Genomic DNA, 14,726 nt, shown 5'->3' with positions numbered 1-14,726 from the left:
ACCCTGAATGAAGAGACACCCCCAAACAGGCTTCATGTGAGCATCCCATGGCTGTTTATTCACCTGGGTGCGGGCAGGCTGAGTCCAAAAACAGAGACAGCGGAGGGCGGTGGGATCGGGGTTGGTTTTACAGGGTTGGGGTCGGCAGTGGAAAATTACAGAAGTTACAGTTTAGGGCAGTTTTTGCAAGGTGGGAAGGGCTTATAGGGTCTGGAGTCATGAGGTTGATCAAGGTCAGTTACAAAGTCCAATTGCCTTATCAACTGAGGTGGGAATAAGGAACCATATAAGAATGTCCCAAGTTAATTAGGTGCTGCAGGGATTGATCATTCTTCCCCTTTTCATGGTCTTCCAGTTGCTTCAGATTTTCTGATTCCGGGGGGCCATCCAGAGGTGTATGTGCAGATCACGGGGGTCCCCATGGCTCAACTTAGGGTATGGCCTATGGTGCAGCCAGTTCAAAGAACCTTGCAACATAGCTAACATTTAGGGGATAGAAACAGAAAGAAACTATTATAGGTCAATGTATACACTTGAATAATCTTGAGTATCATATAATGCCAAAACATGAGAGGGAAAGCTGAGTTACTGACATGGCTAAGGCAGAGGAAGAGAAGTTGATAATGGTCCATATTAATTTCTTTTTCTTTTCTCTTTTTTCTTCTTTCTCTTTTCTAGGTCCATATAATTTATGAATAATATTTATTAAATGTTGTATGCTTGTATTTCCAGATCACTTTTTCAGAATATTAAAAATATTTGATTCACTGAGTTTGCCTTTCCCTATACACCTGTTGAGAATAAGTTTGCTGCCTTGACACTGGGAGCCATAAGCCCAGCAGCACCACTGGGGACAGGCTCCGGGTGCCAAAAGAACACAGCACACAGAGGTCGGTGGCTGAGCCTCACGGTGGAAAACTGAAAGGTGGAGGAAGCTCTGCCTCCTTATTAGTAAGGAGAGCTCTTATCTTCTCTCTTCCTTTTCACTCCAATTTAGATTTATTATGAACAGGATATTGGTAGTCCTTCTTGGAATTTTGTTTGTACCTGTTAAAGCATGAAAAGAAGCTTTGATTTCCTTCCCCCTTTGGCATGCAGAGATCAAGAACTCTGCTCCCTATTGATGGGCAGAACACATAAGATTGTAAATTCAGGATTACTACAGAATTTACATCCTTTTTATGCCTTTCTCATAGGGAACTCTGAGTAATCCACAAGGAGCATGACTGTTTGCCTTATCCTTTAGCCTGTTGAGAAAAGTCTTTGACAGCCTCTGTGCTCACATCCAATGTGAAAGCCACAAGGGCTGAGCTGAGGGATCCCCAGGTCTTCTCCATCTGTCCTGGCCAAATATGGAAACTTAAGAACTGTTGAGATCTAATGCTTCAAAGAGACAGACCTGTGTTTGTGATTATAAAGACAACCAAGACAAGTTCTATTCTTTGCCCAGTAATCACTCTCACAAACCAATTTAACTGTAAATGGTGTCACTAAGGTCTGTGAGCGGAAACCCAAAAGTAGCCTTCTTATCCAATATGTTTCTATTCATGTTAGGTGTGCATTCCAAGTGGAAGGGTTCTGTTTTTCAGGTTTATGGGGGTCCCCAAAACCTTTTGCAAGCCCAGAAATGCTTTCTAATTACAAACAGTCACCCCACCCTTGGGTCTTACTAATTCTCAAAGAGTTATCAAGAAACAATGGCCCTGCTGCTCAGGACCCACAGACCCCTTTCTTCTCTCCTGGAATAGCCAAGTTCTCTTTTCTATTTATCACCCAAAACCCCCTTTCACCTTTCCTACTTCCAAAAACCCTATCCTTCCTGAACGAAATTAGATTTTTCAAAACAAGCCAGAAGACTCTATAGGGAAACATAGCTTTCTGTCTTCCCAAGCAAATTAAGTTAGCAAAATGAGAGAAAATGACATAATGTATATACAACTGTTTCTATACACCTGTATAATACCTATTACATAGGTCCTCTCTTTTTTGAATAATTACTTCAATAAAAGAAGAGTTAATCTAATTTTTTCAGGATTTGATTTTTTAAAAATCATCCAATTCTATTTCTTCTTATCATTGAGTTATGCTTACACATTTATCTATACCACTTTCATGATCCCCTTAGATTTATTTTTTTCTTCTAATCACTCGAATTTCATGCTTACTTAATTGATCTTGTTTTTATTTATTACTAAGGAAAACGACATTAAATGATGTAGTTTAGCATCATTGTCGTTATTATTATTGTTACCTGGTCTGTAGACCAAGAAAGCATAGGACAGATGGGCTTTCTTATCGAAAAGAAAGAGTAAAGCATTCTGTCCTTGCTGGTGTGTTTTGTATATGCTTTCTTCAACTGGCTTCCAAGGCTGCCATACTTTTAATTTTTTTCCTGGGGATATAACACGGTAGCAGCCTCATCTGTCACTCTCCTGCCTCTCTGTTTCACCCTGGAAGGTTCAGATTGCTGTCCCTTCTGTTTGGAAAAATTGACAAATTGTTTATGTTATTTGTCACACGAATCTTGTACCTTGAATCAGAAAACCTAGTCTTAGGAAGGGATGCTGTTAGCACTAGACTATGTTTTCGTTTGTTGCTGAGCTTGTTGTAAGATCCTGGGTGACCACTATGAGAGACTGTGGGGTCTGAATGCTGTTTCCAGGACTAGAGGAGAGCCATGGCATAGAGGCACTGCCGAGCCTCAGTGAGCATTCATCCCCAGGAGAGGATGCAATGGGGGCCCGCTAGAACGGAGGCCATACTGGGAGACTGGGACTTGCTTTCAAAGAGGTCTGTGATCCCAGAGGACACATATCCTAAAGTGTAGCACTGACTAGGGAAAAGGTAAGAAGAGAAAGATTCAGCCCTTTAGGTAATTCTTCATTCAACACACAGGTGCTTCAGAGATTTACCTACTGAAGAAAGGACATTTGGAAGAAACTCAGGAAGTTCTGATGGTCCTCACAGGTCTCCAACAGCCAGTGCATACACTCTTTCCTTAGGACCTCATGTGTTCTCTGTTGTACCTGCAGTCACAGAGCCCTAGCACAGAAATAAAGATGTTTATGGACACTCCATCTCTGTTAATCTTGTCTTTCCTTGTATATTCTGGCTCAGCGCTACATCCCATTCTGCCTTTTGCTTCCATCACTGAGTTTTTCTACATAATTCTTTCTAGCCTGACCCTATCAATCTGTTTGTGGTAATATGTGGTATACATCAATCCTTTTTTAATTCCCACATTAAGATCTTCCAGGAAAGAGCCTGCTGCTATATAAGGTGACAGTGGGAGAGAGAAGAGTCACGAGAAGCTATAATACACTGAGGTCTTAATGATAGGAAGCTTACACAGTCTAGGAGTAAACTGCCAGTCTCCCGCTTCATTTATATAAAGGCCTGTCTACTGAATAATGGAAAAATCTGGCCAACTATCCTGATCTTCTCTCTTACTAATCAGATTAAATAATAGTCTTGAGAATAAAGAGAATACTTTCCGCACAGTTCGTATAATCATAAAAGAAATATTGTGACCCCAGTTAATAATCAGGGCTGTGTCAGAGCAGAAGAGAAAAGATTTCCACATCATTAGGACAAGGAGAAGTAGCTGAAAAGAACATGACATTTATAACCTTGTAGAGAGATGTGACCAGATCTAGGGCAACAAATCAAATGACGATTACAGAATGTTGTTCTAGGTTATCTTTTATTGAGTCCTGCAGACCTGGTACAAACGGCCATCAGGAAGTGTGCCTATCTGTGTGACTGAGTATCTGAAGAGATAATATATGTTTGGTGGTTTCAAAGTGCTTCTCCTACTTTCTCTCTTTCCCTCTACTTTTCCTCTAATCATCTTTTACTCCCAATAAGTATATTCAAGAGAATAGATTAATGGTATCATAAGTATTAATTCTAATCATCTTTTACTCCCAATAAGTATATTCAAGAGAATAGATTAATGGTATCATAAGTTGAATATACTTGGCTTAAGTTTTATAGCTAGGGTTTCAAAACTCAGTGTTCTTTTCATAATGTACTAAATTTGTGATTATGAGTAAAATTAGTTATATTTTCTGGGCCTCCATTTCTTTACCTATGATAATTTATTAAATGTTTACATTGTGCTAGAATATGAGCTAAGGCCTTGAAAAATATTTTATTATTTGATAATTGGAACAACTTCTGACAGGATGATGATGATGATGTCCTGTAAGCAGATGATAAAATTGAAGTTTAAGGTGTTTATTAACTTTTCTACTATAATTCAAATAATGACAGAGTTGAGAGCTAAACACATTCTATCCAACGCATAAACTTATTCTTTTAAATTACTTATTATATTGCTCTTCCTAACAGAAATTATTTCTACTTTTATGTTATTATAATTAAATTACATAATATAAGCAAAATTTTACATAGAGCATGCCACACAGTAAATACACAACCAAAGAAGCACCAACACAAACAGTTGAAGACAGCACCCAAAGCAAGAGAGTAAGAAGTAATCTGAACCAGCTGTAGTAAGTATTTTCTATGAGATGGAGCTCATTGGATTGATTTTTCTTTTTAACTTCTCTATTAAAATTGATTTTTCAAAGTTAATAGACTATTTTAGAGCAGTTTTAGGTTTATAAAAAAACTGAGCGGAAAGTACACAGAATTCTCATATACTCCCTCTATACCTGCCCACAGAAAAGAATCAGATTTTTATACTCTCGAAGGTCAAATAGGACAAGAAAAGCTGATTGTTTCTTCTGTCATGTCCTATAATGCTTCTGACAGTTAAATGGGATGTCAGTGTGTTGTTACATAGTTATACTGAGATGCATTCAGCAAGAAATAAAGAAAAAGGTGGGCACGCTGACATGGAGAAGAGTTATATACTCCTCACATCCAGTCCATTCTGCACTTATGGACTTACTATATGCTGGTCCCAGCTAGTCCAGAACCTAGCTGGAGTCCTTCTTTATTCTACCAGCTCTCCTGTTTGTTCTTAGGCTTGACTCACTGAATGACTTGAATATTCTTGTGCTTCTTCCTTGAAAAGTTAAGGAAAAACATAGTGACGTAGTTACATTTAATAATTAGTGATAGCTCACCTTGTGTGAAAATATGCAGATGTGTTGTAAGGTACCTTATAATGTCTTATATAATTCATCATGTGTATAACAGAATTCATTTTGTGTCAGACAATCTTCATAACTGGCATCTTGTTTAAAAATGAAAGACTAAAGTTATCTTGTAACCTTTCTGATATCATTAGTATAATGAAGGCTTATAACCTCCTCCAGAGCTGTAACCTGTGATGTAAATAAAATTAATCTCATTTTAATCTTTGAGCATAGAAGAGAAATATAAAACATGAGGCATATCTTTTTCCAGTTGGGTACCTGGTGCAGTAACAGCAGAAAATACTCATTTGCCTGAACTCAAAAACAGAGTTCCTTGGATTGCTAGGATTATTTTTTTTCTATGTAGGATATCATCCCTAGGGACACACTCAAGGAGGAAATAAAATTATTGATTTGAGCCTTTTTTCTTTTTCTAATGTAAATGTTTACTGTTAAAAATTTTCTTCTAAGCATGACTTTATGTGCTTTCTGTTGTTTAGTGGAGTATTCCATAAATGTCAGTACAATAGTGTTGGCCAGGTCTGCTGTATCTTTGCTGATTTTCTAACTATAGTACTTATTCTATTGTATAATGAACACAAAGGGTTTAAGTCTCCAAGTGTAATTGTGGTTTTGTCTATTTTTCTTTTAGTTCTAACAATTTTAGCTTCAAATATTTTGAAGCTCTGTTGGTAGGTACAAACACTTAAAACATTTTTTAAGTGAAGAATCCTTTTATAATTATGTAATATTTCACTTTATTTCTGCAATATTTCTTTTTCTAAGTCCCATTTGTCTGATTTTAATATAACCCTTCAAGACAATAATCTTTTGATTAGTATTTTCATGGATATCTTTTTCCATTCTTTTACTTTTAATCTTTGTCATTGTATTTAAAGTAAATTTGTATGTAAATGAGTCTTCTTTTTTTGTTGTTGTTTAAAAGAAAGAATGCATGCCGACCATCTCTGCCTTTAAATATCTGTGTTTAGACTATTTACACTTAATCTAACTATTAATATGGTTATATTTAAGTCTATTATTTCAGTATTAATTTTCACTTCTGCCCTTTGTTTTGTTTCTTATTATTCTATTATAGTGTATCTATTTGATTTTCCACTATTTCTTTGTGTATTATGTGTTTAGTGGTTTCTATTAGGATTGCCTGCTGCTACTATGCTTACTACTTAATCTTTCACAGTCTGTTTATATTTATTATACGGCTTCATGGAAAATATAGAAATTATATATAGGTTATTTTACCCTAATTCCTTCATGTTATAGTTGTCAGATGCCTTCCATCTTTAGACTTTGAAAACCCAAAAGGGAATTTTATAACGATTTATTTCAACAGTCATATGCATTTTAAATAAATTAAGAAGAGAAATTATTGTGAATAATGCTTAAATTAACATGGAAGTACAGATATCTATTTGAGATCCTTATTTCTATTCTCTTGGCTATATACCCAGAGGTGGGATTGCTGGATTATATGGTAGTTCTAGTTTAAATTTTTTGAAGAATCTCCATAATGTTTTCTATGGCAGCTGCACCATTTTAAATTCCCAACGACACTGTACAGGGATTTCAATTTTGCCCCACCCTTATCTATACTTATCTTTTTTTAAAAAAAAAAAGTGGTCATTTTAACATCTGTGAGGTGATATCTCATTGTGGTTTTGATTCGCATTTCCCTGATGATTAGTGATACTGAATACCTTTTCATATACCTGTTGGCTATTTGTCTGTCTTCTTGGGAGAAATATCTATTAATGTCTATTTGAGTCTTTTGCCCATTTAAAAATTTTTTCTTTTTTCTTATTGAGTTTTAGGGTTCCTTACATATTTTGTATATTAGCCCCTTATCAATATACAGTGTGCAAATATTTCTCCCTTTCCATAAATTGCTCCTTTGCTGTGCAGAAGCTTTTTAGTTTGATGTAATATCATCTGTCTGTTTTTGCTTTTGTTTTTTGTGCTTTTGGTGTCATATCCAAGAAATCATTTTCAAGCCCAATATTATGAAGCTTTACCTCTACATGTTCTTCTCATAGTTTCACACTTTCAGGTATCATGCTTAAGTCTTTAATCCATTTTCAGTAAGTTTTTGTGTATGGTATAAGATAGGGTCTAATTTTATTCTTCTGCATGTGGTATTACAATATGCAAGATATGGAAACAAAAGTTTAATGACAGATAAACACATAAATAAAATGTGGTATATTCATCCAATTAAATATTACTCAGCCTTGAAAAAAAGAATATCCTGCCATTCATAACAACATGATTGAACTTGGAGGAGATTATGCTAGGTGAAATAAGCCAGTCACAGAAGGACAAATAATGCATGATTAGACTTATATGAGGTATCTAAAATAGGCAAATTCATAGAAGCAGAGAACAAAATAATGGTTTCCAGGAACTGGAGGGAAAGGGAAATGGGGAGTTGTTGTTCAACGGTTTTTAAGTTTTAGTTGTGTAAGAACAAGTTCTAAAGATCTGCTATACAACATCATACCCATAGTTAACAATACTGTGTTGTGCACTTAAAAATTTATTGAGGGTAGATTTCATGTTAGTTTTTCTTACAACAACAGCAACAGCAGCAATAACAACAAAAACAAAGAGTCACAGGAAACTTTTAGAGGTGACAGATATGTCTATTGCCTTGATTGTGATGATGGTTTCACAGTTGTATGCATATGTCCAGACTCATCAAATTGCATATATTAAATATGTATCATTTTTGTATATAAATTATACCTCAATAAAGCTGGTTGTAAAAGAGTAATGAACACTAGTTTATTGTATCTTATCATATGTTTACTATTTCTGTTGTACTTCCTTCATATTGGAAGTTACCAATTTTCCTCTGGTATCCTTTCCCTTCAGCTTGAATAAATTCCTTTAGGAGTTCTTTTATAGCAGGTCTGCTCACAATGAATTCTCTCAGTTTTCCATTTGAGAATGTCTTTATTTTACTATAATTTCTTTGTGATATTTTTACTGGTATAGAATTCAGGGTTGCCAAAGTTATTTTTCTGTTGGTGTTTTAAAAATGTAATGAGACAAATCATGCATACTTACAGGTCATTGTAAGTACTTTGATGTTACTCTGAGAGAAATGGGAAGCTATTGTAAGCATTTGAGCAGATGAGTGACCTAACTGTATTTGAAAGATCTCATTGGCTGCTGTATTAAGAATGTTCTGTAGGAGGACAAGCAGGGAAACCATTTAGAAGGCTATCACAGTAATTCATTGGCATGAGGGTGGCTTGACCAAAGAGGTAGCAGTGGTCAAACTATGGGTCAATCTTTTAGTTAGGACCAACAGAATTTCTTGATGGATTCAATGTGAATAATGAAAGAAAAAAAATAAGAGTAAAAGATAACTCTGAGGCTATGGCCAGAGATTCTGAAAGAATGAGATGCTGTTAATTGAAAAACAAAAGATAGTAGAAGCACATGGTGGCAGTGAGAAGGATCAGGAGTCCTGTACTGCTCACACTAATTTAAAATCCTGACCCTCAGGAATGCAGTATTTCCAAGCAGAGGAGGATACTCATACAAGTCTGACTCTTGTAGGTCTCGTCTGATGTGACCCAGTAGTAAAGGAAGGAATGTGCTGAAGTTTCTGTTTCTTCTCAGGAGCCAAGCACTCCCCATGGCTCTGTTCTTCCACCTTCCTCGCTTTCATCAAATGAGAGATCTTGCTACAAACAGGTCAGGCTGTGCCCTTGAATTGCTAAAAACCTCATGTCTCAGGAAGTTTGTGTTCAGCTCTGCCTGCACTCCCAGGCACTGTGTCACTCACAGCACAGAAGTACACAGCTGTGTCGCTCACATGGGCTGATGGCTTCCTCAGGTGGAAGGAGGTTTCACTCTTCTTAAATTCAGCTTCAAAACCTTTGATGCCTTTAACCTGGGTGGCCCCTGTTAGGTCCTTGAGGAGAAGCTGGAGGCTTTGGCTGGGGTGTTGGACATACCAGAAGAGATAAGGAGTTCCGCTATAGGAATAGTTGCACCTCAACTTCAGAGAGGCTCCTTCAGAGACAGTGATATGGCCATCAAGCTGGGTCACCGACTGGGCTCTGGTTCCTCCTGCAACATCAACACTCTGTTAGTAAGACCAGAACAGCCCTACCTGTACAATGAGACAGAGTGTCTATTTAGATTCTGGTTGGAACAATGTTCCTTGCATGGAGGCGGGAGCAGGGAAAACAATGTTATACTTACTCAGTGTGAAGAACATTCCAGTCAATAGAATGACCACTAAGAGCATGGCTAGGCAGTGCAGAAGCTGAGAGCTCTATTCTAGAAGATCTCCTGAGTGGGACAGAATATGCCAGATGATAATGAGTCCTTATAATGGGGAAAATCTAAGATTCAAGGGTTTCCTGTTTAGGTAAGGCCTATAGACCGTTAGTAAGAGCTGCTCTCTTGACAACAACCACTCTGGTGTTGATCCTACTCAGAATGTGCACCTTAGTGAGCTGTGAGGTAAAGCCCCTCAGGAGACACAGAACTCTTCTTAGTAGAGACATTTCCGGTCTATGAAACATTGCCCTCTGGAGGTCAAATATGGAAACACACTGAGTCTTCTGGGTTTGTGCTCCATTTCCTTGGTTTGAATTTCTTAGCAGTATAATCTGGTGAGGGTGTTTCCAGAGGTCTGCTTATAAGGAAGCTATTTTAATCTTATGAAGTAAATAATATTATTTTATCCTATGAAGTAAATAGTATTATCATCTTCATTTTATAAACGGGGAAACTGAAGCATGGAAGAAAAGGTGCAATTTGTCCAAGATCATAGTAAGTGATAGTGATGCAGGTGATCCCCAAAACTGGGGCTAAGCCCAGCAGAGTTCTCAGCTTCACACAGGAAAGAATTAGTGAATGATCTGACAGAGCAAAGTGAAGGCAAAGTTATTGGAGCTACAGAATACAGGAAAGTTGTTGCTCCATAGGCAGAGTAGTAGCAGCAGCAGTGACAGCCCTTGTGGATTGCTGGCTAGCTATATATATGGCTTTTGTTTGATTATATGCTAAATAATAAATAAATTAATGAATTACCTGGGAAAAAAGTAGGGAATTCCCTGAACTGAGGGTGCCACCCCTGTTAAGCCATATAAGGTAACTTCTGGGAGTTGTCATGGCGTTTTTTAACTGTCATGGTGGTGGTGGGAGCTTCTTTTAGCATGTAAATATGTTATAAATAGTGCATAATGAGCAGTGGGGGCAATCAGAGGTACATCTGATTGTAGGTACATCTACATTGTACCTACCATTGTAGGTACATCTCAATCTTGGTTTTAGCTGGTTTTGGCTGCTCTCTTTGTTGCAGCCTGTTTTGATCAGCTCCTGTTTTGTTCAGCAGGGTCTTGTGACCAGTGTTCAGAAAGCAAGTCTTGCTGATCTCCTATCTCAACAAAATTGGAGTTTGTCTCATAAATATGATTCAATAATACACATTATAGACCACTGATAACTATTGCACATTTTACACTATAGCCCTTTAGAATAGATCTTATCTTTACTGAACAGACAGGAAACCAAGTCTTTATGAAGTTAAATAATTTGCCCAAGGACACACAAGGATTAAAATCCAATTTTCTTTTCCTCTCCAAACTCAGTTCCTTGCCCACCGTGTTATCTGTGCTGTAGCACTACTCTATAAGACTAAATGCAATTTTAACAAGATGAATACGTACAGCAAAATTTAGAAGAGAATAGGGACTTAAAAAAATCCTCAAGGAACCCAAACACTAAAGGGATAGATAGTGGAAAAAATACTAAAGAAACCTCAAGGCCGGGCGAGGTGGTTCATGCCTGTAATTCCAGCACTTTGGGAGACCGATGTGGGCAGATCACCTCAGGTCAGGAGTTCAAGACCAGCCTGGTCAATGTGGCAAAACCCTATCTCTACTAAAAATACAAAAAATTAGGCAGACGTGGTGGCTTGTGCCTGTAGTTGCAGCTACTTGGGAGGCTGATACATGAGAATCGTTTGAATCTGGGAGGCAGAGGTTGAAGTGAGCCAACATTGTGCCACTGCACTCCAGCCTGGGTGACAGAGTGAGACTGTCTCAGAAAAAAAAAAAAGAAAAGAAAAGGAAACCTCAAGGGGTATCCAGGGAGGTAAGTGGCAAATCAGAAATAGCTGGATTTCTTAAAGAGAAGGAAAAAGGAATTCCAAAAAGAAATGAATGGCTAACAGAGTGAGTGGTAAATAAATGTCTGTAAGATGATAACTTTTCAATGTCTATTGATTTTTTATTGATACATAATAATTGTACGTATTTACAAAGTGCATGTGACATTTTGATACCTGCCTACAATGTGTAATTATCAAATCATGGTAATTGGGTTAACCGTCACTTGAAACATTTATTATTTATTTGTGTTGACAACATTCCAAATCTTCTAGCTATTTTGAAATGTGTGATGTTATTGATAACTATAGTCACCATACTGTGCTATTGAAATATTAATTTTTTTAACAGCACAAAAATCATGATTTTGGTCTTTTCAGCAAAAGGTTAACTGCAGTGGGAGGAGGCATTGTGATAAGACAAGGAAGAGAAAAATAGAATGTAGAAATACCCTTCTAGACATGGCTATATCATCTGAAGATGAGAAAAGAGGCATGGTGTTAACTGGATGAGGATGCTGAAGTGGTAATGGTAGCATTTCTAAAAATTGGAGTATATTTACATGCTTTTAAAAAGAATGTATAAACAATGGATTGAAGTTCTGAGGAGACAGACGGGATTGGAATATGGATTTACAGGTAGAAGGACAAAGTTTTGGTAGGAGGAAAAACAGTTATTTTCACTGTTTTTCACTCCTTATTGCGTTTTAGGTTTTGGGATACGTGTGAAGAACATGCAAGATTGTTGCGTAGGTACACACATGGCAATGTGGTTTGCTGCCTTCCTCCCCATCACCTATATCTAGCATTTCTCCCCATGTCATCCCTCCCAAATTCTCACTCCCTGCTGTCCCTCCCCTAGATCCCCCCGCAACAGACTCCAGTGTGTGATGCTCCCCTCCCTTTGTCCATGTGTTCTCATTGTTCAACAGTGGCCTATGAGTGAGAACATAGAGTGTTTGATTTTATGTTCTTGTGTCAGTTTTCTGAGAATGACGGTTTCCAGATTCATCCATGTCCCTACAAAGGACACGAACTCATCGTTTTTTATGGCTGTATAGTATTCCATGAAGGAGAAAAGGATTAGAGTAGTTTAGATTTAAGTGATTCTTTGGAGTGTGAAGGCAGAAATTTGAAACTTCTATTACTTTCTAATGGAATCCTTTTTGTTGTTATAAACAGAGATTAAATGTCTCCCAAGAGAGCGAATGGAGGAAGATCTGGGTTAGAAAGTCTGAGGTATGTGAGATGTTTTGAAACAGCCCAGTAGAAAATGACAGTGAGATGCGATTACAGAGAAGAAGGACCCTTTCCTGAAAACATTATGGGCCTAGTTAGTGTTGAAAGTAGCAACATGTTTTGTTTTGTTTTTGTTTGTTTGTTTGTTTTGAGACGGAGTCACACTTTGTTGCCCAGGCTGGAGTGCAGTGGCATAATCTCAGCTCAGTGCAACCTCTGTCTCCCAGGTTCAAGTGATTCTCCTTCCTCAGCTTCCTGAGTAGCTAGGATTATAGGTGTGTGCCATCATGCCTGGCTAATTTTTGGTATTTTTAGTAGAGATAGGGTTTCATTATGTTGGCCAGGCTGGTCTTGAACTCCTGGCCTCAAGTGATCCACCCACCTTGGTCTCCCAAAATGCTGGGATTACAGGCATGAGCCACTACTCCTGGCTAGTAACAATATGTTTTAATGACACTAGTTGTCACACCTGTGTACTCCGATCACACTAGATACACATTACAATAAGGAAGATATGGATCCATGATTGGGAATTAATTGGCTCACTGCTATGACACAGAATTGGCATGAGAATAATAAAGTTAATGACTAAAGATTGAAAGCAATAGAGTCATAGAGTTTAAGCATTATAGGTAAGAAAATAAAAGATAAGACGCTTCTGAGAAATAAGTTGAAAATAAAGGGGAGCAAAGCTGGAGGCATCACACTCCCCAACTTCAAACTGTACTACAAGGCCACAGCAACATAGATCTCAAAGTAATCCTCATTTAACCAATGGAGATTAAAATATGCAATATATTTAGGGGTTTCCTAAAAAGATACTGACATTTCAAGGCTTAAAAGAAAGGAATACTTGATAGATTAAACTATGTAAAAATTTAAAACTACATTAAAAATAAGCAACTAAAAAGGTAGTGTTAAAATATTTAAATAAATATAAAAGTAATGTATTATTTAAGATATGAAAATAATTCTTATGAATAAAAAGAGAAAGGAAAATAACTAAATAGAAAAATGCTCGAAAGGTAGGAATAAGCATATGGCCAAAGGAAAAAGTGCCAATACATGTAGAAAAATTTGCTCAAAAACAGCACAAATTGGGAAAATGACTAAAGATAAAATATCTTCGGACTGTTAAAAACGGGCTGGGCATAGTGGCTCACATCTGTAACCCCAGCACTCTGGAAGGTCAAGGCTGGCAGATCTCTTGAGTTCAGGAGTCTGAGACCAGACTGGGCAACATGGTGAGACCCTGTCTCTACAAAAAATAGCTAGGTGTGGTGGTGTGTGCCTGTAGTCCCAGCTACTCAGGAGGCTGAGGTGGGAAGATTGCTTGAGTCTGGGAGGAAAAGTTTACAGTGAGCTGAGATCCAGCCACTGCACTCCAGCCTGGGTGACAGAGTGAGACCCTGACTCAAGATAAATATATAACAAAATAAAATAAAATAAAAATAAAAATTGTTAGTAATTCTCAATTTTTATAATTTAACATATGTATCATATTTATTAATTATATAAGAATTATAATGGGTAGATTATGTGTATTATAATACATATATATGTATTATATGGAGTGTAGTTACATCATTTGGAGGGCAAATTGCCACTTTCTCCAAAAATTTTAAATGCACCTTCCCTTTGACATAGCAATTTCAATTTCAGAAATCTCATTAAAATAAACACTTCCACATACACACAAACTAAGGTGAATCTATAAAGATGTAGAACACAATATTCTTTATGACAGTGAGGCAATAGAAACAAATATGCATAAATAAAAAAGTAATTATATGATGGAGTGTCCCATAGTACTAAATAGGCACCAAAAACAAAGTGAACTTCTCTATTGATATAGAAAGATCTCTAGGACACTATTAAATGAAAAATAAATGGCAAGTTAAAAAATCTAATAAATCCAATTTACATGACAAACTGTGTGCATGTATGTAAGTTTGTGTGTGATTGCATAAAATTATATGCAAAGATATATAACTGAAATTAAACAGGCTATCATGATATACCTTAAACTGTCAAAACTAGTGTTCTTTGAGAAGAGTGGTGTGAGACAGGAATGAATGAGGAAATGCAGTGAGGTCTTTCACTTTTGCTTTTTCTGAGTCTTTTATGGTGAGATGGATTTGTGTGCTACTTAGAAAATGAAATATCATGAAAACTATTTATAGATTCAAGACTTCAAGACAAATAAAAATAAGTTAATATTACTTATT

General features: G+C 36.9%; 1 gene segment (V, D, J or C); it reads right to left on the bottom strand.

Moving 5' to 3' along the window:
* Positions 1-8,862: 8,862 nt before the first annotated feature.
* On the bottom strand, positions 8,863-9,601 carry LOC119473604. The segment is given in 2 exon segments: positions 8,863-9,209; positions 9,345-9,601. Coding segments are annotated over 2 exon segments (393 nt in total).
* Between the last annotated feature and the right edge of the window lie 5,125 nt (positions 9,602-14,726).

The sequence above is a fragment of the Cebus imitator genome, unplaced genomic scaffold (genome assembly GCF_001604975.1).
Source record: "Cebus imitator isolate Cc_AM_T3 unplaced genomic scaffold, Cebus_imitator-1.0 Scaffold170, whole genome shotgun sequence".
In the NCBI taxonomy this organism is placed as follows: Eukaryota; Metazoa; Chordata; class Mammalia; order Primates; family Cebidae; genus Cebus; species Cebus imitator.
This window is presented reverse-complemented; position numbering and strand designations above follow the sequence as displayed.